The sequence below is a fragment of the Bufo gargarizans genome, chromosome 6 (genome assembly GCF_014858855.1).
Source record: "Bufo gargarizans isolate SCDJY-AF-19 chromosome 6, ASM1485885v1, whole genome shotgun sequence".
Classification (NCBI taxonomy): Eukaryota; Metazoa; Chordata; class Amphibia; order Anura; family Bufonidae; genus Bufo; species Bufo gargarizans.
This window is the reverse complement of record NC_058085.1, coordinates 317,538,668-317,566,595: the sequence shown is the minus strand read 5'-3', so window position 1 is coordinate 317,566,595 and position 27,928 is coordinate 317,538,668. Positions and strand designations below refer to the sequence as shown.

Here is a 27,928-nt window from a genome sequence, read left to right as displayed (position 1 = left end):
GGTTCACTGGGATGATCAGGCGGAAAGGGCTTGCTCCGCTTTGAAGTCGGCCCTGTGCAGGTCCCCGGTTTTGGGGACGCCAGACCTCAAAAAGGAATTTATAGTACAGACCGATGCCTCCGAAGTAGGCCTCGGTGCTGTATTGTCTCAGGAAATCAACGGGGAGGGAGCATCCCATTGTCTTCCTCAGCCATAAGCTCACCCCAGCCGAGACCAGGTACAGTATAGTGGAGAGAGAGTGCCTGGCTATCAAGTGGGCGCTCAAGTCTCTCCGTTATTATTTATTGGGGAGAAAATTCTGCCTTGTAACCGACCACTCCCCTCTCAAGTGGATGAGCCAGGCCAAAGACAGAAATGCCCGGGTCACCTGATGGTTTCTTTCCCTACAGTCCTTTAAATTTACAGTGAAGCACAGGGCAGGCTGGTTGCAGGGAAACGCGGATGCCCTGTTCCGAGTATATTGTCTGGCGAGTGTTTACCCCCTCAGGGTTGAACAAAGGGGGGTTATGTGACACAGTGAGGGGAATGGTATGGGAAAACAGGTATTTTCCTCCCAGTGTGTGCTGCTGGGATGATTTGCAGCCAGGTGGGGTCAAATACCAGATTGGATTTTAATTGCCAATTCTCAGAACTGCCTGCTCCCGGAGACCGCATTTCATTTCAGACCGGCTCGCGCACAGGCACAGGTAAGGACTTACCTATGCCTCGCCGGACTTGTCAGTTAAGATGGCAGATCGCATGTGTTCGCTGGCGAACACTGCGAACTGGCCATCACTGCCTAGGAGATATCTGCTCGGTTGCACTCCACTGTTGGATCCAGACAGGAAATAACACAGGCTAATAATAAAGCTGAGGCTGGTGTGTAGCAGGGGTGATAACTCAACCTCGGAAGCAAATATTTTATCTAATCATTTATTCATGTTCTACTGTGAGAAACTTGGCACCATGTGAAGAATTGCCTGAAGTGTCACATTGTGTGTGCGGACATTTTAAGGTCATAGCAGAGAAAAAAGTGAGAGCTATTTAAAGGGCACCTGTCTGAAAATTTGTACCTATGACACTGGCTGACCTGTTACATGTGCGCTTGGCAGCTGAAAGGCATCTGTGTTGGCCCCATGTTCATATGTCTTTGCATTAATGAGAAAAATTTAAATATATGCAGAGGAGCCTCTAAGAGCAATGGGGGCGTTGCCTTTACACCTAGAGGCTCTGCTGTCTCTGCAACAGCTGCACCCTCTGCACATTGATTGACAGGACCAGGCAGTAAACATGATCACACCTGTCCCCGTCAATCAAAATGCTATGGGTGTGGCAGTTGCAGAGAGAACGGCAACGCCCTTATTGCTCCTAGACGCTCATCTTCATATAATATATCCCCACTTAGATCATTTCTATGAACAGGGAACATGGACCATTACCATGCATTTCTGCCAAAAGGATGGTCCCTGGTAGCGGTCATAGAGCTGCCCAAACAATAGTAGTACCCAGATACTAGTATTTGTATATTAGTGCCAGTCCTGGCGGTGTCCGTATAACACTACGAGCCATTTTAGTGCCCGTCCATTTGTTTCAACCACATATGAATAGCTTTGGAAAAGTGCTATTTCTACCAGATCTCATGTATTAGTACCAGCCACATCAGTGTCTATATAACAGTGCCAGTCATAGCAGAGTCCACTGAAAAACACCAGCTCTAGCCAGATTAGTGTGCGGACGTATGGTCCAACTGCGTATCAGAATCTGTATTACAGTACCAGTCCTACCAGAGCCCCAGCTATAGCACATGCCTTACAAGTTTCCATATAACAGTGCCAAACATAGTAGCAACTATTCCAACGTCCCAGATATATTAGTGTTCATGTGATGGAGCCACTCATAGTACCATTCATTCCAATGTACATTATAGTGCCATTCCTATTAGTGTCTATATAATAGTGCCAGCCACATGTGGCTCTTCATCGGAACATCCCTCTCAGTGACCGTCCTCTTACTGGTCACATTTAGGTGGTGTGCCCCCCTATTGATAAGGGTGTCAGTTGAGCACCTAGTTTGATATCTGTTGTCAGATCCAGTGAAGGTCATAAATGTAATGACAGCTGTTAAAGGGGTTATCCAACCCCTAAAATGCCTCCCCATACGCTCGGGCTCCACACGCCGCAATGCTACAGAGGCTCGTTCTCGTCGCAGCCTGTTATTAGCTGCCCCCCCTTCCCCCGAATGTTTTCATCCGCTTGACGGGGAGATGCAGTGGCTGCCGTGCGGACGTCAGAAGTCACACAGGTGCCGGGGAGCCAGGTAAGTACAATCTGTGTGAGGGGCCCGGGCATATGGGGAGGCATTTTAGGGGTTGGATAACCCCTTTAACGACCTGTCTGTAAATGACATTATCTGTGGTATGCCGGATCATGCGTTTCCGTATCAGAAAGCTGCACATTTCAGGAGCAAATCTTTCTGAATACGGTCACGTTAAAATGTTCATTTAAACTAACACTGAGCAACATACTATATCGCCAGTCTCATTTACGGGCAGGATATCTGTCGCTTAATTAGGCCCTTAGGCCGCATTCACACATACGTGGATAAAAACCCGTCCTGCCGAGAGCACGGCGTCATTGGTTGCTATGACTGAGTGTATTACTGTACAGCGACAGCGGCACGAAGCGCACAGTGTCAGCAGGACGGCAGGCCGGTATCAATGCAGCCTGACCCTCTGCTAGATTTCACCCCTGACAAGATGTTTGTCTTTGAACTAAGTGAACACCATCACCTCATGGAGCCAACAACCTGCACTTAACCCTTCACAGCTCCTGCTGCACCGCTACCAGATGTCCCCAAATTCCAGGAATAGTCCAAGGTGTTAACGGTTTGGTCAGGATACATTGTGATACATGACAGGCAGCCTCTCAGCAGCCAGGGTCATTTGTGAGAGGCTCAGCAGACAATATCACACATAGTAGGCTTAGATACAGCAGTATCACACATGAGAGGCAAACAGTATCACACAGGATAGGCTTAGATACAATAGATCTGCAGACAGTAACACACATGAGGATTAGATACCCAGGCCCAACAGAAGGTTTCAGGCTTTGTTCACATGGATAAAATCTGTGGTCGATCAGTAGACTTCTCTGCCTCTTTGAACAGTAAATTTTTGGCGCCAAAAACGCACAAAATAACGCTAGCTCTTTTAGACCTTACCTGTTGGCTTCAATGAGGAACGCAGCTAAAATCCACTTGACAGAAGTAACATGCGGATTAGAAAACATGTTTACATTGAAGTCAATGGGTGGCTGTTCATGACATTTTAAATGTAAATTAACACAGCAGAAAACACAGATTTTCTGTTGCGGAATCGGCAGCAGATTTTACCCATGTGAACATATGAGAGGCTAAGGGTACATTCACGTTTGGGTTCAGAAATCTGGCAGGCTGTTGCTGCAGTGGAACAGCCAGCCGCAGTTTACAGTATCCATCCAGCATAGCCGCGAGCCGCCAGATCCCCATGGCTATAACGGGATCCGACGGGTATCAGTCAGCTTTCCATACAAAACGCCGGCCATCCATACAAAAAATTCTACGTGCAGAACTTTGTCCAGCCAAAAGCTGGCATTGATGACAGACGGATCCCCGTAGGATGCCATTATAGCCAAAATAATAATAAATGAATTATTATAGCCCAAAAATAATAAACTGGGGAGTTTCTTAAATATTCTACTCATGTTTTTATATGAATTTAGGTTGGTTGAGATGCTGTACACTGCCTATATGTAATGTATGTCTACTGTGTTATGTGCCACTTGTGCAAGGGGTGGGAGACTAGGGGCCCACCTCGCTCAGGGGCCCACCGGGGGATTCACCTGTACCCCTGTGGGCCAGTCCGAGCCTGGGCATAATAATACCGGTGTGAAAAAAAATTGTTGCACGGGCGTTAAAAAAATTGGAAAGCATGTTCTTGCGACTTTTTCATGCCAAAAGCTGGCGTAAGCTTTCTTAATAAATGACCCCCAACCTCCAATAATCCATTTTGCATCTCCTTCTCATATGAAGATGACACCGGTTTCTATTTTTTAACCCCTGTTCTCTGCTGTATATAAGTGGCGGCCATTACTGCACAGATGAGGGGATGCTGCGGCCTCATTTGAGTATTAATAATATACAGGCACATTTAAGTGTGTGTATATGAAGGCAACAGAGGGGGCAAAATGGAGAGAGCACAGGGAAGGGACACAGCAGATAACGGGGGGGGGGCGCAAGCATCATAACATTATATTACATTGAGGGGGGAATAATCCTGGAGAACCAACTTACCGCTAGCTGTATTTGTAATGTAAGGCCTGTTTCACACTGGTGTTAGGAGTTCTCTGCCAGAACAGCCTGCTGGAGCTCTCTGGTTTTGGCATTACCAGATATTACTGAAATGCCCGCGGTCCCATTGACTATAATGAGGTCCTTTGGAACTGATGGAACTCCTTACGGCAGTGTGAAACAGGCCTACATCTTGCGTTGTCTCCACATTTTAGGTTTAAATTCTTTAGATACTGAGTGAAGGGTATTTTTTAGAGATGGGACGACGAATCCGTCAAATCCACGAATCCCTCGAATCTTGCTGGATTTGTGGGATTCGTGGACTCGAGTCCCGACGTAATTTACGGGATTTGAATCCGACAAATCCACGTCGCATCTTCATAGTCATCTGTATTGCCGTCCTCAGGACAGTGATACAGATGTCTGTGCTGCAGCGGTAGGGGCAGGGGAGGAAGAGGCGTGTCTCTGATAGGCCGGCAGCCTATCATAGGCCGGTGCAGGCGGCGCGATGACATCTTCACGCCACCTGAGGCGCACAGCGCAGGACACAGGCTGTAAGAGGTCTGCATCGCATCACTGATATGGAGGTAAGTATAAGTGTTTTTTTTTTTTTGTGTACAATACTTTTACTGGCACATGATGGGGTGGCTCTTATTACTGGCTCATGATGGAGGGGGCTCTTATTACTGGCACATGATGGGGGCTCATATTACTGGCTCATGATGGAGGGAGCTCTTATTACTGACACATGATGGGGTGGCTCTTATTACTGGCTCATGATGGAGGGGGCTCTTATTACTGGCACATGATGGGGGGGCTTATTACTGGCACATGATGGGGGGGTGCTCTTGTTACTGGCACATGATTGGGGGCATCTATGGGGGCACATTTTACTGGCACATGATTAGGGGCACTTATTACTGGCACATTATTGGTGGGCACTATAGGGGCATCTACTGACACCACAAAAAAGGGGTATTTTATATGGGGGGCTCTGTACAGTAGCATTTTATACTGGAACACATAATGGTGGGTACTATGGGGAAGGGGGAGAGGAGTACTATGGGGTCATTTACGGGGGGGCACTAAGAAGGGGTATTTTATACTTGCAAATTATGGGGGACACTGAGGGCATCTACTGGGGACGTACAGTACAGACCAAAAGTTTGGACACACCTTCTCATTCAAAGAGTTTTCTTTATTTTCATGACTATGAAAATTGTAGATTCACACTGAAGGCATCAAAACTATGAATTAAAACATGTGGAATTATAAACATAACATAAAAGTGTGAAACAACTGAAAATATGTCATATTCTAGGTTCTTCAAAGTAGCCACCTTTTGCTTTGATTACTGCTTTGCACACTCTTGGCATTGTCTTGATGAGCTTCAAGAGGTAGTCACCGGAAATGGTCTTCTAACAGTCTTGAAGGAGTTGCCAGAGATGCTTAGCACTTGTTGGCCCTTTTGCCTTCACTCTGCGGTCCAGCTCAACCCAAACCATCTCGATTGGGTTCAGGTCTGGTGACTGTGGAGGCCAGGTCATCTGGCGCAGCACCCCATCACTCTCCTTTATGGTCAAATAGCCCTTACACAGCCTGGAGGTGTGTTTGGGGTCATTGTCCTGTTGAAAAATAAATGATGGTCCAACTAAACGCAAATCGGATGGAATAGCATGTCGCTGCAAGATGCTGTGGTAGCCATGCTGGTTCAGTATGCCTTCAATTTTGAATAAATCCCCAACAGTGTTACCAGCAAAGCACCCCCACTATATCACACCTCCTCCTCCATGCTTCACGGTGGGAACCAGGCATGTAGAGTCCATCCGTTCACCTTTTCTGTGTCGCACAAAGACACGGTGGTTGGAACCAAAGATCTCAAATTTGGACTCATCAGACCAAAGCACAGATTTCCACTGGTCTAATGTCCATTCCTTGTGTTCTTTAGCCCAAACAAGTCTCTTCTGCTTGTTGCCTGTCCTTAGTAGTGGTTTCCTAGCAGATATTCTACCATGAAGGCATGATTCACACAGTCTCCTCTTAACAGTTGTTCTAGAGATGTGTCTGCTGCTAGAACTCTGTGTGGCATTGACCTGGTCTCTAATCTGAGCTGCTGTTAACCTGCGATTTCTGAGGTTGGTGACTCGGATGAACTTATCCTCCGCAGCAGAGGTGACTCTTGGTCTTCCTTTCCTGGGGCAGTCCGCATGTGAGCCAGTTTCTTTGTAGCGCTTGATGGTTTTTGTGACTGCACTTGGGGACACTTTCAAAGTTTTCCCAATTTTTCGGACTGACTGACCTTCATTTCTTAAAGTAATGATGGCCACTTGTTTTTCTTTACTTAGCTGCTTTTTTCTTGCCATAATACAAATTCTAACAGTCTATTCAGTAAATCTATCAGCTGTGTATCCACCTGACTTCTCCACAACACAACTGATGGTCCCAACCCCATTTATAAGGCAAGAAATCCCACTTATTAAACCTGACAGGGCACACCTGTGAAGTGAAAACCATTTCAGGTGACTACCTCTTGAAGCTCATCAAGAGAATGCCAAGAGTGTGCAAAGCAGTAATCAAAGCAAAAGGTGGCTACTTTGAAGAACCTAGAATATGACATATTTTCAGTTATTTCACACTTTTTTGTTATGTATATAATTCCACATGTGTGAATTCATAGTTTTGATGCCTTCAGTGTGAATCTACAATTTTCATAGTCATGAAAATAAAGAAAACTCTTTGAATGAGAAGGTGTGTCTTTTGGTCTGTACTGTATGTATGAGGCATTTTATACTGGTACATTATGGGGGGCACTAGGAGGAAGGGGGGAGAGGAGCACTATGGCGGCATTTACTGGGGGCACTATATAGGGGTATTTTATACTGGCACATTATGGGGGCACTATGGGGACATTAGCTCAACTGGGGGCATTACATTAGCTCATATGGGGACATTACTGGGGTATTACTACTGGGGGGGCATTATGGTGGGCTTTATTACTCCCCCATGGTATGACCCCCTAGTAGCAGCACCAGCCTCTCCTTGCTCTGCTATTCCTCTGCCCCTTCTCCAAATCCTTATTATGAAATCTTTCTCATTAGGATAAAACACAACATCAGCTCCGCCGAGCCCCCGGCCAAAATGTTTAAGTGGTGTCCGAGATCCCCAAGGGCCAAGCCAAGTAATTGTAAGTTTTCATGTAAAATATATGTTTGTTATGTACAAGATTCGAGATTCTAAAGATTTGATAGATTCGAGAACCTTTTCGGATTCGTATTAAGAAAAAATTGGATTCGTCCCACCTCTAGTATTTTTGTCCCTATACGGATTTCTTGATTCTGGGCAGCAGACCCCTTTTTACAGAGTACGATATTCTGTCCAAAAACAGTGATTTTAGGTGCTACATAAGTGACCCTTTCACCAAGCATTTGCTCATCCAAGGGTTGATCTGCGGTACCTTAAACATGGGGCAATTATCAAGAACAAGTATGTGTATTATACATGTATGTATATCTTGGAGGGAAAATGTAGTATTAAAGGGAACCTGACACCTCTACTATGCTACCCTCACTGAGCATTTCTAAATGTTCATTGTGTTACCCTAAACATATCAATTATACTTTTAATTTCATTTGCAGACAAATTCAATAAGTATTATGCTTTTCTGTACTTTCCGCCTTTTATGCAAATTATGCTTTACAAGAAAGACAACAGTGTTGAGATACAGTGTAAGGATGTTTTACCACAGAGTTATATTGGTGGCCATTTTAGATGTTACTCAGCTTCTAAAAAGGTCCAAATATACAATTGAAATCCACTGCTCCCCTATCACTGTTTAACTGGGCATTGAAAAATCTCAGTGGGAGCCATATTGGTTCTCACTCATTCATATATATATTTTTTCTTTTAGATGTTGTTCCAGCTATATACTGTATCTTCTCTCCACTGATTTATCTATAATGATTGGCCGTAATATTTCATGTGTCCATCATATATCATCCTGTAACAGGAAGTGCCAAAGCGTAGGGACTCTTGTGGGTTTTCTACATTATTAAAAAGAAGAAATGTAGAAATGGGAAATTTTGCTTACAAAACTTAAAACAGTAACCACTCCCTAAGAAGAAGAGTTAGCAGGAACAATATCCGAAGAATCACTTAAAGGGGCACTCCACCAGTATATAATGTTTATTAAAGAGTGCACAGTAGTCCTTTCAATAAGCTTTATTTATACACCCCATGAGCATCCATTACTAGAAAGATCCCTTTAATTGAGTGGTATGGCTGATGTATAGGAAGGTTTACCCCCCACTGAGCACATTTTTGGGACATGAATGACGGTTTCAGATACCAAAAAACTGCCCAATAAATTGGCCTAAATGTTTATCGCGAGGGTGGATTGTGTTCCATGTTCAATAGGCGGTAGCCACATGCGTTTGTGTCATTGATCATTAGTCATACAACTTGCGAGAGCCCAGTTAACCAGTATCCAAACGCATTTCATGCATTTGTGATTCCTGGCATTTGTGTTCATCTCGGCAGATTACTCATTCTCGCTGAAAAACTTCAGTAAATCCCCATACTTAGGCAAAACTATGTAGAAGATAAACATATCCTGGTCATCCATGTAAACTGCACATAAACTACTCAATAAGGCCACATACTTACACTGGGTAGTAAACATTTTGGAGTGCTCAGGACATCCATGCAAACTGCATTCTGAATACATTTCAGTCAATCCTTATAAACAGGTAGAAGTACAGCTCAGAAGCCAAATGTGCTTCGGGAATTCATGATCATTCATGAGGCTACCTTGCTTAGGACTGTGCCTTCTAACTTCAATATACATGCACTGAACTTTGAATGCAAAAGGCCTAAGCTAGGTAGTCCCATGTATTTAGGGAGTTTGTGATCATCCACGAAAACTGTGTGTACATGTTGAAATACAGGGTTGGACTGGCCCATCGGAGTCCAAGAAGGTCCTCCAGTGGACCCAGACTCTGATACCATAATGAGCCCCAAAGATCCAGGAGAAAAAAAAATCCCATTTGACTTACCGTACTTTGGAGCCAATCAATTTACTCTAGGGCAGGCATGCTCAACCTGCGGCCCTCCAGCTGTTGCAAAACTACAACTCCCAGCATGCCCAAAACAGCCTACAGCTATCAGCCTACAACAGGGCATTGTGGGAGTTGTAGATTTACAACAGCTGGAGGGCCGCAGGTTGAGCATTCCTGCTTCTAGGGTCTATTTCTTTGATTCAAAACTTATTAAACTTTATTGATTATATAGGGGTTGGGCCTCGAGTATAATTTTCTCCAGTGGGCCCCAGGATCCCCAAGCCAACACTGTACAAATAGCTCTGTAAATCGCCAAAGAGGAAGAACCACATATAATCTAAACGTATTTCAGGCATTCATGGCCTACAAACCAAACACTGAATAAACCAATGCGTACACATTCCAGGCCATTCACGATCATGTATGCCAGCTCTGTATATGCACGGAAGGTATATAATAAATACAGGCCTGCGCGTTTCACAGGGCATTAGTGGGCATGCGTGTTAACTCCGAAGGTACTTAATATATCCCTGTACACACAAGTAAGCTACATAGAAAACATAGACGTTTTAGGCATTTAGGACATAGACATTAAAAACTAAATAATTTGACATACACACACATTTCAGGACATTCATGATCTTTTTAGCGTCCGCATAAGCGATGAAAGTATTTAATAAATCCCTATACACATGCCAACACACATTTCAGGCCATTATTCACCTAGAGACCAGTAATCAGTTTATTAAAATAATTATATTCTAAGTTAGCAGTTTTACCAGAGAACAAGGGGACACCAATGAGATGTTAATAACATTTTAGAACAGGCTTCTGTAAATTGGATTTCCAGACAAACGGCTGATGACGTTACAATCAGGGTGATCATGGCAGTCTATTTACTGTCCATCAGACAAGGGGATGGTGCATTGTGAGCCCGGGATGCAGCAGATAAATGCCAGGGAAGACGCTTTGATGTCTGGTGATCATAGTGAACTCTCTTATTACATTGCTTTGATGATACCTTCAACCTGTCAATCACTGATAAATCCTTTATTAGAGGAGACAGCAAGTCCAGGTCAGGTAGTCACCTATATCTCAGGTTCACACAGTACTCCACAAAATTCACATATATGAATATTTATGGGGGAGATGGGAGTTTATTACTTATAGTAGATCACTATGCTGATCTTCCTAAGGGGTCCGGTGTTAGTGTGTACCATACGTGATTATCACATATTTTAGAAACCCATTGTTTTTGTTAAAAATGTCCTACTTTTTGTGTATGCAACTCCTATGCAAACCTATGTGTCTCCATTGTTACTATGAACAGTCCTTGTTAGCACTCTGATCCCACAGTTTCTAGTTTCCCAGTTGCGGCAAGAAACTCCGGCAGGCTGTTCCGGGGTGCATGTCGTAGTTTTATTCCGGCCGCCCCTCGGCATGTTTGCTGTGCTGCCACCGGAGCCTCGGCCCGCCCCCAATATAGTCAATGGGGCCGGAGTGGTAGTCCGGGGGCACGCGTGCACTAGTGGCAGCACAGATCCGACAGGCTGTTCACCCGCCAGAAGAGCCTGCCGGAGTTCCTTGCCACTAATGTGAAAGTACCCTTACCTCTACTCTGAGGTATTCCTAAAAACTGGCCTGTATAAGGGTGCGACCGATCCACCAATAAACGGGCACATAATCATTTTTAGGATGATTACATATTTCATCACATATACTGCAACTGTAAAAGGACCATAAGGCTAGACAGACACATGTTGGCCGGACATTCATTAATCCAACAGCTGTCTATCCCAACCTCCCTATACACGTGCATGCTTTTCCGAATGTGCAAGTGTTCCCAGTAAGAAGAAAGACACTTCTAGGCACCTCCGATGGTGGTTTATCTTTCCAAGAACCAGTCCTTCAGACATGTTGAAATCTAACAACACAATCCTTCTTTCCCCCTACATCGCCATCGGGTAACAGATGGGAGACCCCAATACATTTTAGATGATTGGCTGATCTCACGCCATTATACGCATAATGTGTATGGCAAGCCTAAAACATGACTGCAGGATCAGACTACGCAGAAGATTTGTAGTCTGTAACCAAGGAGACACTTTGCATTTATAAGAGCTGTGGACTCAAAAAGGTATGAGTGTGTATATCAAGGGTGCTTTTAATAATAATAAAATGTATTTATATAGCGCCGCCATACTCTGCAGCGCTTTACAAATTCATAGGATTCATGTACAAAACAAAAGTAACTGACTAATATGCAACCGAAACACTAGGAGTCAGGGCCCTGCTCGCAAGAGCTTATAATCTATGAGGAATTGGGGGTGACACATAAGGTAGTTGATTGTAATAAGTAGGATTTGAGCCATTATTGAACTGACAGTAGTGGTGCCGGCTGATCTGCTTTGGGTTTGGGAATACTAGAGGATCGAGTTCAGGCCAGAGGAGTTGGTGGGGGAGGTTTAGTCAGGGAATAGTCAGTTTAGGTAGCTTAATAAGCCTGCCTGAAAAGATGTGTTTTTAAGTCACGTTTGAAGGCGGAGAAGTTGTGAATTGACCTAATATTCCGGGGCAGAGTATTCCAGAGAGTAGGTGCAGCTCGAGAAAAGTCTTGAAGACGAGAGTGAGAGGTACGAATTATGGAGGTTATTAACAGAACGGAGAGCACGAGTAGGGTGGTAGATTGAGATGAGGGAGGAGATGTATGGGGGTGCAGCACTGTGGAGAGCTTTGTGGGTGAGGGAGAGAAGTTTGAACTGTATTCTGTGGTGGATGGGCAACCAGTGAAGTGACTTATGATACAAAAAAGGCATGGCACTCTCGTCAAATATTTTGGTGGTGCTTGTTATGCTGACTTCCCAGCCATCATCATATAATAAAGGAGAAACAACAGCACTCTGTAGATAACTACTTTTTAGCATTTTTATTATGCAAGGCAACTTTACCAGAAAAAGAGACGTTTCGGTCGTAAGACCTTTATCAAACACAAGTTGCCGGAGAAGGGATGAGTAAATAGAATATAGAACAGTCAAAGCTGTGCTGAGCTAATAATGGTGTATCCACACTCGCGATCACATGGGTGTGGATACACCATTATTAGCTCAGCACAGCTTTGACTGTTCTATATTCTATTTACTCATCCCTTCTCCGGCAACTTGTGTTTGATAAAGGTCTTACGACCGAAACGTCACTTTTTCTGGTGAAGTTGCCTTGCATAATAAAAATTCTAAAAAGAAGTTATCTACAGAGTGCTGTTGTTTCTCCTTTATTATATGGCACAGACTAGTAGCATCAGTGTAGCGGTTGGATGGATAGATGATCCTGGCTGCAGCATTTAGGACAGACTGAAGGGGGGAGAGTTTAGTGAGAAGAAGACTGACTAGTAATGCGTTGCAGTAGTCAAGATGAGAATGAATCAAGGCAACAACAAGAGTTTTTGCTGCTTCCACCGTAAGAAAAGGGTGTATTTTGGCGATATCCTTGAGGTGCAGATGACAAGAGCGTGTAAGTGATTGAATATGGGGAACACAGGAAAGATCAGAGTCAAATGTGGCCCCAAGACAGCGGGCATGTTGCACAGAAGTTATGATGCAGTGCTCCAGACCGAAATTTTAATATCAAGTTTAGGTGAGTTAGTAGGTGGGGGAAAGACAAGAAGTTCAGTTTTTTTAGAGGTTCAGTTTTAGATACAGAGATGACATGATGTTAGAGACAGCTGGCAGACAATTACTGGTGTTTTGTCACTGGATGAAGTGTATAGTTGGGTGTCATCAGCATAGAGATGGTATCGAAAGCCAAATCTACTAATAGTCTGTCCGATGGGGGCTGTAACGAGGGAGAAGAGTAGAGGACCTAGTACTGAGCCATGAGGAACGCCGACATCAAGAGGAAGAGGAGGAGAAGAAGAAGAGCCAGCGAATGATACACTAAAGGAGTGACCATAGAGATAGGAAGAGAACCAAGAGAGAGCAGTGTCCTTAAGGCCAATTGAGTATGGCATGGTGAGGAGGAGTTTATGGTCTACGGTATCAAAAGCTGCAGAGAGATCCAGCAGAATCAACAGCAAATAGTCACCATTTCTTTTTGCTGGTGCTATTGACTAATACTGCTGTTCTCTATAGCAATATGGAAAAAATATTAGTGTAATTTTTGCTGACGAATGTCATATTGAACAGTGAATAGCGATTTGCTAAGAACTAGCAAGAGGTATAACGTAATTATTGATTGGAGTCCTCATGATGTTATTTGGTCTGTTTGTTAAGCCTCCCTGGGTCAAAAAATCTTTTCCTGTGTGTCTGTTTCCTAGGATCCCATATAAATCATTCCATAGGCTTATGTCATTAAATCTGTCACTGAGACCAAGCTGACCCCCACCACGCAAAAAAAATAAAAAATTACAAAACTAAGTTGGAAAGATCAGCATGCGACCTCCTGACCTGAGAACAGCACAGGCAGAATATACTGTAGATGCCTGCTCCGTATCTCCCAACTGTACAAGATGTGGTGATGTGGAATGCCATGGGATTTGGCAGCTCTTTTCATAGTTTCCAGACCCTCTTTTTTTTCACTTGCTTATGCTCAGTCCATGACCTTTTTGATTTCTCACAATGGACACCCTGTCATTACTACTAACTGATACCACCTAGTGACTACATTATTGTGGAAAACCCATGAATGCCTGTCTAGAACAATGATATTAAAATACCGTAGAAATGTAGAACTTGGCGAGATTTCACTGAACGTGAACAATCGTTTTGCATGAGAATGTGCAGCTGAGTTCATGTATCTAAGCCTTTGAGGTGTGGTAATGTCTGCTGAGCTAGTGTATCCATGCCTATTATGTGTGATGCTGTCTGCTGAGCCATGTATCTAATCCTATCATGTGTGATACTGCCTGCTGAGCTGTGTATCTAATCTTGTCAGGTGTGATATTGCCTGATGAGCTGTGTATCTAATCTTGTCAGTTGTGATATTGCCTGATGAGCTATGTATCTAATCTTGTCATGTGTGATATTGCCTGATGAGCTGTGTATCTAATCTTGTCAGGTGTGATATTGCCTGATGAGCTGTGTATCTAATCTTGTCAGGTGTGATATTGCCTGATGAGCTATGTATCTAATCTTGTCATGTGTGATACCGTCTGCTGAGTTGGTGTATCTAATCCTGTTGTGTGATACTGTCCGATGAGCCACGGTATGTAAAGGTCCTTTTACACGGGATGACAGAGCAGCAGATTGTAAGCAAAGAAGCGTTCCTTCCTGACAATCTGCTGCTCGCTAGCGGAGGACCATTTACATGCAGCGATCTCCTCCAGAGTATGGAGAGGAGTGATCGCTAATGCCATGTGTTTGCGCCAGCAGATTGTGTTTACACAGCACGATCTGCTGTCGGGAAAACGAGGATTTTTGTGTGTGCACAAATGATCGGATTAGCTGATGAACGAGCGATTTGCTCATTCATTGGGTAATTGGCGGTACATCTACACCGCCAGATAATCGCTCATAGAAATGCTCGTTAGCGATTATCTTTAGGATACTTGGCCTGTGTAAAGGGCCCTTAAAGGCGGATTTAGACAGGCCAATTGAACGGCCAATTGTCAGGAAGAAAGCATTCCTTTATGACAGTTGGCTGCTTGTTCAGTGAAGGAGACTGTGCATTTACATGCAGCGATCTCCTTCACTGTTTGAGGATAGCGGATAGCTATAATGATCCCTCACCCTCATACAGAATTATGGCTTCTGAGCAGCAGATCGCTGTTTACACTGCCGCTCAGAAGCCATGATTGGTGGTGCCTACACAAGCGACAGGATCACCCGATGAACTAGCATTTTACTTGTTCAACAGGTGATCGTGGCCTAGTAAGATGGCTAGATGATCGGGAACGACTGTTTGCAGGAACGTTCGTTCACGATAATCTGGACGATTATTGGTGCATTTGTGATACTATGAAGTGTGATATTATCTAAGCCTATAATGTATCTCATGTGTGAATTAATAAAACTTGCTGTAATAATCCTGTACACACAGTTTGCACTTTTATAGAGTGAATTTCCCCTCTGCCATCAGCAGAACTCGATGGATTGTGGTCGGCTGTCATATAACAATGTATTAGATTGATTCCGCTGCTCCCTACGCATTTCATTCCAGTAGTCTCACTCCTAATGATATTCCATGTTATCTCTGCAGATTGCTGCTTTCATGCCAATGTTTGCATGCTGGAGATAAGGAAGGAGTCATTCCTCAATGCTCCTGCTGAAGGAGGCAAGAATTTCTGGTATGAGAGGAAAGAAATACTAAGTAAATAGTTCAGACCACCAGAGGTTCAGGTTGGGTACATGGCTGACTTCTCCAAGCCCTGGAGGAAGGCAATAGAGAGAGGGGCATATCATAGAAAACCTGCAGGCCTGAGGCTTTCTAGTAGCACTGGTCAGAGGGATAACGATCAAGAGTAAAGTGAGCTCCAGAAAATAAAGAGATTGGGCAGCATGCATCAATGTCATACAAATATCTGGTCGAAATCATAAGACCTTAACAGTCCAGGGTCTGAAAGAAACCCACCTGGACAGTGATGCCCATCTATAGCTGTCCTGACAACTGCACATCCAACTAACACTTTCAAGAACACATCAGACTATGGTGCCCTACACCAAAGAGTGATCCAAAAATTGAAGTCCCAAGGAAACAAGTTCAAGAGAGTGGGAAGGCCACGAAGAACATCTAAAGACATGCAGGACTTGAAATATCAGTAACTGTGTAGCAAAATGAAGCTTATGATGTGCTCAGTGAAATGTAATGTGTCAAGTGCTTCTCTCTGGTCTGGAGGACTGCTTGCAGGTAATTGAGATTCACTGCAGCTCTGGAGGACCATTTGTATCCACTGAAATCAAGTATTGCTGTCTAGTCTAGCGGATCATAGGTAGGGACTTTGCCACCTTGGGGACCTCCTCCACCCACAAAAGGCGATCAAGCAGGCAAGTAGCTTTCTAGAATGACGTCTGTGAGTCACTGGCTATTTTTAAAACTGCCACAGAGGTCTGTGATGAGGAGCACGTGTAAACCTCTACCATATGTGGTTGAGTGTGTTCTAGATCCCACTGATCGGATAGATCCCCCCATCAAATTTTTGCCCCGGGGCCTCCATCAACCTTAAAGAGTCCATGCTCTGCTGATGTCTGTTAAGATGAAATGCAGCTCCGGAGAACTGTTGGTGTTCACTGCAATGAATTGATACCCATAGCAGAAAAAATGATAATCTACTTGTGCTTCCCCCAACAATGACAGCTGATCACAGGGGTCCCATTATGTAGGCCTCCTACATTCACCTGTATTATGACCCAGATTTGTGTCATTAGCAAATGTTGTGTCTCCCCTTGTTCAGTTCACCTTCTTGGTGATAAGATGACACCAATGATAAGTGACTACATCTTCCAAACCCTTAAAACGCGATTTCCTGGCAATCCCCCACAATACTCTGCTCCTCACTACTTAGCAGCGTTTCACATCATGTGATTTCTGAATTGCTTAACCACAAACAGATATAATATGGTAAACAGAAGTCAGGACGCGAGTCGATACAATGAGGACGGTAACCCAAGACACAGACGGGTGTTTACACTGCACAGAATCAGATTAAGAGGATTGCCGCGCACAAAAACACAGGCAGCCAGGACTATGAGTGTTTATTAGGGCCTGAGGCATCACTGATCCCTGGGTGTGAAGTCACAGCTCTGCAGCCATGAGCAGGGTGTGGATGCTGCACCTACCACCTAGGGGGTCACACTTCAACACCTCCCGCGCCAGTGTAGCCACCTCAACACACGTCAACTGGCTAGAGACCAGGTCTGCATCCATCACCCTGCCTTTTGTTAATGTCCAGTTTATTCTGCTGCAGAAGAAGGCGATCACAAAAATAAATAAATGGGTACTTCTGGTGGCACTCAGATAATTTATTGATGCAAGAAATAACATGTTTTAGGATTGCACTGATCCCTTCATCAGATATAAGGTAAGATATCTGATAAAGGGATCAGAGCGATCCCGAAACGCGTTGTTTCTTGCACCAATAAATCGTCTTCTTAAACTCTCAGCAAATCTTCTTTTCCTTGGAGTGCCGCCAGAAGTTCCCATTTCTTTCTTCTTTTGACAGCCTTCTTCTGTGAATTTTCCAGGCCGCGCGGACGCTGGAGGGATGGCGTGCAGCAGCCAAGGCCTTAGATCCCACGCATCTGCAGAGCTGTTGTGCACTTAGCACAAGAGAGTTAGGTGAGCAGCCAGTTGGGAAACCTGACCCGTTCCACCTGACGGTCCTGCCCATATTGCTCTCCTCTGCTCTTCTTGAAGCGCTTCAGTTTATTTTGTGATGTTTAATGACAAGGCTATACAGAATTGACAGATCCCTTTACCAAGACAAGTAACAATGAAGGAAGGTTTGAAGCTAAGCTCATTTGGACAGTCAGAAGTCTTGAGTGTAGACCCTTGCCATGCAGAATTGTTTTGAATCCTTTGGTTGGCTCAGTGGTGCCCTCTCAGTCTTCAGGCGCAACTGCCAGAACCTGATCCTCACAAGACCTACTGTCCTCTTAATTCCTCTTACCACAATTGCCCCCAAGATTTCTACTGTGCATCCACCATACTCTGGAACTCACTACCCCAACATATTAAAATAAACCTGAAAACCCACCTCTTCAGACAAGCCTACAACCTAGAGGGACCTTGCTGCCGCTATACCCCTATGACCAGCTTCACCCTCACTTACTGTGTCCTTCCCCCATCCCTTGTAGATTGTAAGCCCTCATGGGCAGGGTCCTCTCTCCTTCTTTACAAGGTTGTAACTCGTCTTGTTAATGTTTATCGCTATTGTTTTATATTATGTATGTAAACCCCTTTTTATATGTGCAGTGCCATGGAATGAACGGCACTTTATAATAAATATTAATAATATTAAAGTTTAGATGCTGCATAACAACGTATCTGATTGTAGCCTTTGAACTTTACACATTTTACTGGCATGAAAGCTCTTGCTTCAGCCAGCTATAGCCCTAAGGCCTGTTTCATGCGATTAAATATTATTTATGATGCTGTGCTTTCCTGTGGGTCTACTGACTTATGCGAGTGCAGTACGGTAGACTTGAGGTCAGGCAGGGACTCACAGCATCATAAGTTATTATGATGCTGTGAGTTTAATCAGAGGAGCAGTGATCATTTGGGAAAATACAGCTGTCATAAGGAACGTGTTTCCAGGACTGAAGATGCTAATGTGAAACAGGCCTAACAGTTATGTTTCCCGATATAAACAGTTTTACAATGTTTTAATTTGATGGATAAGTGGCCCTTTTCCAGTTTGTTACAATCGTCGATTCGCTTGTCGCACTAAAAATAACCAAGTGAAATCCGAAAATGGTTCATGTTGTGAAAAATTGAATATCGGTCAGCGTCAGGATTGTAGAGAAAATTGTAATGCTCGTCGGATCAGGGAAGAATCTTTACTCTGCAATCGTGGTGGGAGTGCTGGAATAAAATGCGTAAAGAGCACAAAGTGTGATACATTGTTTCACAGCAGTCAAACCACAATGTATCATCTTAGATAAGCCATAATGTAAAAGCTGACGTCACTTCCAAACCTCCTACACAGGAAATCAGACTGATAGACTAACAGCTATGAGCGTCTCAGTATACTGTTACAATATGGAGCTGATCAGGCACAACATAGTATACTGTTACAATATGGAGCTGATCAGGCACAACATAGTATACTGTTACAATATGGAGCTGATAAGGCACAACATAGTATACTGTTACAATATAGAGATGATCAGGCACAACATAGTATACTGTTACAATATGGAGCTGATCAGGCACAACATAGTATACTGTTACAATATGGAGCTGATCAGGCACAACATAGTATACTGTTACAATATGGAGCTGATCAGGCACAACATAGTATACTGTTACAATATAGAGATGATCAGGCACAACATAGTATACTGTTACAATATGGAGCTGATCAGGCACAACATGGTATACTGTTACAATATGGAGCTGATCAGGCACAACATGGTATACTGTTACAATATGGAGCTGATCAGGCACAACATAGTATACTTTTACAATATGGAGCTGATCAGGCACAACATAGTATACTTTTACAATATGGAGCTGATCAGGCACAACATAGTATACTGTTACAATATGGAGCTGATCAGGCACAACATAGTATACTGTTACAATATGGAGCTGATCAGGCACAACATAGTATACTGTTACAATATGGAGCTGATCAGGCACAACATAGTATACTTTTACAATATGGAGCTGATCAGGCACAACATAGTATACTGTTACAATATGGAGCTGATCAGGCACAACATAGTATACTGTTACAATATGGAGCTGATCAGGCACACCATAGTATACTGTTACAATATGGAGCTGATCAGGCACAACATAGTATACTTTTACAATATGGAGCTGATCAGGCACAACATAGTATACTGTTACAATATGGAGCTGATCAGGCACAACATAGTATACTGTTACAATATGGAGCTGATCAGGCACAACATAGTATACTTTTACAATATGGAGCTGATCAGGCACAACATAGTATACTGTTACAATATGGAGCTGATCAGGCACAACATAGTATACTTTTACAATATGGAGCTGATCAGGCACAACATAGTATACTTTTACAATATGGAGCTGATCAGGCACAACATAGTATACTGTTACAATATGGAGCTGATCAGGCACAACATAGTATACTGTTACAATATGGAGCTGATCAGGCACAACATAGTATACTGTTACAATATGGAGCTGATCAGGCACAAGATAGTATACTTTTACAATATGGAGCTGATCAGGCACAACATAGTATACTGTTACAATATGGAGCTGATCAGGCACAACATAGTATACTGTTACAATATGGAGCTGATCAGGCACAACATAGTAGACTGTTACAATATGGAGCTGATCAGGCACAACATAGTATACTTTTACAATATGGAGCTGATCAGGCACAACATAGTATACTGTTACAATATGGAGCTGATCAGGCACAACATAGTATACTGTTACAATATGGAGCTGATCAGGCACAACATAGTATACTTTTACAATATGGAGCTGATCAGGCACAACATAGTATACTGTTACAATATGGAGCTGATCAGGCACAACATAGTATACTTTTACAATATGGAGCTGATCAGGCACAACATAGTATACTGTTACAATATGGAGCTGATCAGGCACAACATAGTATACCGTTACAATATGGAGCTGATCAGGCACAAAATAGTATACTTTTACAATATGGAGCTGATCAGGCACAAAATAGTATACTTTTACAATATGGAGCTGATCAGGCACAACATAGTATACTGTTACAATATGGAGCTGATCAGGCACAACATAGTATACTGTTACAATATGGAGCTGATCAGGCACAACATAGTATACTGTTACAATATGGAGCTGATCAGGCACAACATAGTATACTGTTACAATATGGAGCTGATCAGGCACAACATAGTATACTGTTACAATATGGAGCTGATCAGGCACAACATAGTATACTGTTACAATATGGAGATGATCAGGCACAACATAGTATACTTTTACAATATGGAGCTGATCAGGCACAACATAGTATACTTTTATAATATGGAGCTGATCAGGCACAACATAGTATACTGTTACAATATGGAGCTGATCAGGCACAACATAGTATACTGTTACAATATGGAGCTGATCAGGCACAACATAGTATACTGTTACAATATGGAGCTGATCAGGCACAACATAGTATACTTTTACAATATGGAGCTGATCAGGCACAACATAGTATACTGTTACAATATGGAGCTGATCAGGCACAACATAGTATACTGTTACAATATGGAGCTGATCAGGCACAACATAGTATACTGTTACAATATGGAGCTGATCAGGCACAACATAGTATACTTTTACAATATGGAGCTGATCAGGCACAACATAGTATACTGTTACAGTATGGAGCTGATCAGGCACAACATAGTATACTGTTACAATATGGAGCTGATCAGGCACAACATAGTATACTTTTACAATATGGAGCTGATCAGGCACAACATAGTATACTGTTACAATATGGAGCTGATCAGGCACAACCTAGTATACTGTTACAATATGGAGCTGATCAGGCACAACATAGTATACTGTTACAATATGGAGCTGATCAGGCACAACATAGTATACTTTTACAATATGGAGCTGATCAGGCACAACATAGTATACTGTTACAATATGGAGCTGATCAGGCACAACATAGTATACTGTTACAATATGGAGCTGATCAGGCACAACATAGTATACTGTTACAATATGGAGCTGATCAGGCACAACATAGTATACTTTTACAATATGGAGCTGATCAGGCACAACATAGAGCCATAAGAATAGATGCTCCAGAACTGTTATTGCATGGCGGATGAACAGACATGTCAGGAGTGGCTGCTTCACCCAGTGTATTAGTATTTAATACATAATTGAAATCTTTTTCACCCGCGGCCCTAGTGCATGACCTTTTGATTATCCACATTGAACTTCATTTGCTATTTCCCTGCTCAAGCCTCCAGCTTCCCCAAATCATTTTGCAGTATTATCGTCCCCGTGTTGATTACTTTGCAGAGCTTAAGGTGGATTTAGACAAACCAATAATCGTCCAGAATAGCGGGAACGACAGTTCCCAATAACATGGCCATCTAAATGTGGCGCTGATCACGCGATGAACGAGCAAAAAGCTTATTCATTGGTTGATCCTGTCGTTCGTGCAGGTTCATCAATTATTGTTTTTGAGCAGCAGATTGTGCAGCATAAACAGCGATCTCCTGCCCAGAAACAATGATGCTGTATGGGGACGAGGGATAGCAGCAGTCTCCTTCACTGAGAACGCTTCCTTCCCGACAATCGGCCGCTCCATCCGCCTTTGGTGTGATCTACAATTTTTTTTATTTTACTGTGTAAGCCTTCTACAGGTTAATTAATAAATAAACAAAAAGGATTAAAGGGGTTGTCTCATGTCAGCAAATGGCATTTATTATGTAGAGAAACTTAATACAAGACACTTACTAATGTATTGTGATTTTCCATATTGTCTGCTGACTTGAATTATTTTTTCATCACTTTATACACTTCTCGTTTCCATGGTTACGACCACCCTAGTTGTGCTTGCACACTAAACAAAAAAATGCTGGACTATGTGCACTCTCATGGTCCCAGCCACTAGAGAGGCTGACATTTTTTCCTATAGTATGCAAGCATGTCCACCGCTGCTGGATTGCAGGGTGGTCGTAACCATGGAAATGAGAAGTGTATAATGTGATGCAAAAATGAGCAGAGTCAAGTCAGCAGAGCAGGCAATATGGAAAACACAATACATTAGTAAGTGTCTTGTATTACGTTTCTCTACATAATAAACGCCACTTGCTGAAGTGACAACTCCTTTAAAGCCCAATACTGACCCCTCTTTTTCCTATCACTGAGCCATTTGTTAACTCAACCTTTGATTTGCTAAATTGTATATCTACACTCGTCACGGGCTGATAAATCTGCCTGTGTAAAAGGACCATTATACCATTCAGTTCTGAAAAACTGAGCATAATGTCTGTACTCTGCCAGTAATAACTACTAACATACTGCTCCTTATTTACAAGAATGTAAATACTATAATACAAGAATATACCTACTATACTACTGCCTCCTATGTACAAGAATATAACTACTATAATACTGCCCCCTATGTACAATAATATAACTGCTATAATACTGCCCTATGTACAAGAATATAACTACTATAATACTGCCGCCTATGTACAAGAACATAACTACTATAATACTGCCCCCTATGTACAGGAATATACTGTAACTACTATAATACTGTCCCACTAGGTACAAGAATAAAACTACTATATACAAGAACATAATTAATATAATACTATAATATTGTCATCTTTGTACAAGAATATAACTGCTATAATACTGTCCCACTATGTACAAGACTATAACTACTATAATAATAACCCTATGTACAAGAATATAACTACTATAATAATAACCCTATGTACAAGAATATAACTACTATAATACTGCTTCCTATGTACAAGAATATAACTACTATAATACTGCTTCTTATGTACAAGAATATAGCTACTATAATACTGTTCCCTATTTACAAGAATATAACTACGATAATACTGTTCCCTATGTACAAGAATAGAACTACTATAATACTGCCTCATGTGTACAAGAATATATCTACTATAATACTGCTTCCTATGTACAAGAATATAACTACTATAATACTGCTTCCTATGTACAAGAATATAACTACTATAATACTGCCTCATGTGTACAAGAATATAACTACTATAATACTGCCTCATGTGTACAAGAACATAACTACTATAATACTGCCTCATATGTACAAGAATATATCTACAATAATACGGTCCCTTATGGATGAGAATGAGCAGTTTTCCATATTTGAACATTCTTCAAGTACATGTAGATGCCTCATGCCTCTATAGATATAATGGCTGCCTCTCTAGTATCCCTTTACTAGTGAATCTTCTCGACTTCTCTCTTGCTTCTACTGTAGATATTCTTGGAATGTATTTCTTCCTGTGTGTGAATATTTTTGCTTGTTGCTCTCGCACTGATTTGTATTAGATCAAAGCTTGTACCAAAAGAAAAAAGGGATTCTGAGTGATGTGGAAATGGTGCTGTGTGGACGCAGGAGCTACTGCCAAGTATTAATGCTGCTTTCTATCTCCGCCACATGGTGTTATTGAGAGTGGAGTCTGTGCATAATAAACCACAGACGGCGACTGAGAAAACAAGTTCACTCCCAGCACAACACAACGGTCAGAACTGTCGAGAAGAGTATCTGGCTGCGTACTGGCAAGTCGGACTGGCAGCATTAGGAATGACAACCTAAAATAATTAATCAGAGTTAAAGGGGTATTCCGGTTATAATATCCCCTATTTACAGGATAGAGGATAACTATTAGATTGGCGGGGGTAAGGCACCCACAAGAATGGGGCTCCCATACCCATGGAGCCGCCTGAAATGAACAAAGTGACTGGTTTTGCATGTGTGCAGCCGCTCCATTCATTTCTATGGGAGTTCTGGAAGTAGGTAGGAGTTATCTCTGAACTCCCATAGAAATAAAAAGAAGGGCTGCACGCATGGGGTAAGGATGGGGGTAACAGAGATAATGTAACATAAATGGAATACTTCTTTAAGAGGGCACTAACCCTACAGTTTTCTCAATTAGCAATGTTGTTGTATGTGGTCTATTGTTCTCTGTTATCAGCCATTTTTGTCCAGGTAGTGGGTGACTATAGTGCAGGTGAATACAGTCTAATGCTCTCTGTTACTAACCTTTTCAGGCTAGTGAGGCTGACAGTTAGACAGGTCAATGTAACCTATTGCTTCCTGTTATTAGCTCTTTCATTTTGGGCAGAGAACAAGTGTAGGACGGGGGAATACAGAGTCCCAGATTCACTAAGCCTTAAGATGGCGTAAGCTTAGACTGGTGCGGGGAGAGACACTTTTCTCTGACTCTATACCAACTATTGTTTGGATTGCTTTGAGACAGATTTTTGAGCCAGAATGTTGCACATGTCCCCTTTCACATGAAGCCCCTCCCCTTTCTACTAAGTTCCGTCCCCTGCTGAGCAAGTTAGAAAAAAGTGTAGAAACAATAGATGCGCCTAATGGTACCACTTTTTTACACAGCTTTTTGGCACAGACACATGAGTAAATCCGGACCAGCGTTTTTCTTCATGTTGTCAGCCATGTTACCCTGGCGAGAGGATGACTGTAGGACAGATGAATAGACTCCATTGCTTTCAGGTATTTCAGGCTGGGCAGAGGCTGACAGACATGATACATGTGAGTGATAGCGGCAACATCTCTTATAAGGCTGCTGAGCTTTTGGCTCTATATAGAAAGGTGTTTATCATATTTGGTTAAAGAGGTATGTCTATGGGATTGCAGCAGTGCCGAGTGTCGTCCCCCCTCCGAACTGATATTGATGACCAATCCTGAGGATAAGTAATCAATACAAAAAGCCCGGATAACACCTTTAAGGCTGGGTTCACATTGCGTTTTTCCCACCTGTTTAACATACACAAAAAACGTATAAGTTAAACGGATGCCTTAGACGGATGCCATACACACCATTGTAAATAAAATTAAAAAAAGTGAACTTTTTTTTACTGAACTGTGCAGGATACAATAATATAACTACTATAATACTGCCCTATATACAAGAATATAACTACTATAGTACTGCCGCGCCTATGTACAAGAACATAACTACTATAATACTGCCCCCTATGCACAGGAATATACTGTAACTACTATAATACTGCCTCCTATGTACTAGAATATAAATACAATTATACTGTTATCTATATACAAGAACATAATTAATATGCAGGATACAAGAACGTGGTGTTCTGCGTTTTTATGTCCTTTATTTTCTAATGTATAGGTCAAATGGAGACATAAAACATGATGTGAATCCACCTGACAACACTCCATCTATTTCACCAGTCAGTGCCGGACTGAAGGAGTTTAGTGTAGGTCTGTTACTTCACCACAACCAATAGGACAGTTTTTTAATAAATCATTTTGAGATTTTTAAGGTTGTAACTACTTCCATAATATGGTACATAGACAGATATGAGATAGATATATAGATGATATAGACAGATGATAGATAGATAGATAAATAGACAGATATGAGATAGATATATAGATGATATAGACAGATGATAGATAGACAGATGATATAGACAGACGATAGATAGATAGATAGATAGATAGATAGATAGACAGATGATATAGACAGACAATAGATGATGTAGACAGATGATAGATAGATAGATAATAGATAGATAGATGATATAGACAGATGCTAGATAGATAGATAGATGATATAGACAGATGATAGATAGATGATATAGACAGATGATAGATAGATAGATAGACAGATGATATAGACAGACAATAGATGATGTAGACAGATGATAGATAGATAGATAATAGATAGATAGATGATATAGACAGATGATAGATAGATAGATAGATAGATAGATAGATAGATAGATGATATAGACAGATGCTAGATAGATAGATAGATGATATAGACAGATGATAGATGATATAGACAGATGATAGATAGATGATATAGACAGACGATAGATAGATAGATAGACAGATGATATAGACAGACAATAGATGATGTAGACAGACGATAGATAGATAGATAGATAGATAGATAGATAGATGATATAGACAGACAATAGATGATGTAGACAGATGATAGATAGATAGATAATAGATAGATAGATGATATAGACAGATGCTAGATAGATGATATAGACAGATGATAGATAGATAGATAGATAGATAGATAATATAGACAGGTGATAGACAGATAGATGGATGATATAGATAGATAGATAATATAGCTTATATTTTGCTATTGTCTAGATGAATAGAGAGAAAGGAGATAGAGACAGACAGTTATGAAATACTTTTGTTATTGTTAGAAAATATTAAAAATGAAAATTCCCTCAGTCAGTAATTCTGACACAACCTCCTGAATGTCAGCACAATCTGCATATAATGCCCCCCCCCCTCCTCCCACCTCATCTATTTATCATCTCCTCTCTCTCTTCTGACCACGGTCCCCTCCCCAGTTCTCACCTTTTTTCCGAGGCCCTGGGCGATAGGCTCCATGACTGGCTGGTGGTGCCCGCGCCGGTCTGGCCGCTGCTGACTGCTCTCTGCGAGCTCTGCACAGTCACCACAAGCTCAGCTGCAGCACATCTGGCTGACAAATACTTCAGGAACTTCCTGGCAAGGTGGAATGGTCTGTCTGAGCGCTGATAAGAGGAGAGAGAGAAAAAAAAAACACAGTTTAAATAGAAAAAGAAAAAGAAAAAAAGGAATATTCATTTAAAAATAAAGAAAAATCTATCAAATTAAAAATGTTCACCTGTGTTGTTCATTCAGGGAGGGAAGTCGGCGGCACCTCCTGTGACATCGAATCTGTGCATTGAACGTCTTCTAAGGAAAGGGCCTTGCACATCTCATGTGGTAAATTCAGGTTCTCAATATTTCTTCACCTCTTTAGCTTACGCTTACACTTACACAGAGTTCTGTTTTCCTGTTCGGAAGTTGCTCTTGCTCTTCACTACAGTCTACAAAGGGGATGAAGAGCGCAACCCCAACTGGGGCCAAGAGAAACTGGGGTGAACCTGGAGCCTGCAAAGGCCAGTGGTGTACATAGAGAAGTAAGGGCCCCATAGCAAGGATCAAACCAGGCCCCCACACAGGACAGAAGGGTTTCTGCCTAAACCTCTTTCATTTACCCTTGGGCCATTTTTCCACTGCTTCATTTGCTAAAAGTAGTTCCTTTCGAGGGTAGAGTCCTGACCAAGTTCTCACCTCCAGTAGAAGAGGAGAGGATCCCATCTAAGACTGGGCCCCCTCTTGC

The 27,928-nt window shown here is 42.3% G+C and overlaps 1 protein-coding gene across 1 annotated transcript in view; it reads right to left on the bottom strand.

The window, feature by feature from the left end:
- CASS4 (Cas scaffold protein family member 4) overlaps positions 1-27,552 on the bottom strand; it is a 79,941-nt gene extending 52,389 nt beyond the window's left edge. The window contains exons 1-2 of the mRNA XM_044298826.1: positions 27,428-27,552; positions 27,136-27,314 (exon numbers count right to left, since the gene is read on the bottom strand). Coding sequence (XP_044154761.1) covers positions 27,136-27,168 — 33 coding nt within the window. The 5' untranslated portion in view covers positions 27,169-27,314; positions 27,428-27,552. The remainder of the gene's footprint in view (positions 1-27,135; positions 27,315-27,427) is intronic.
- Between the last annotated feature and the right edge of the window lie 376 nt (positions 27,553-27,928).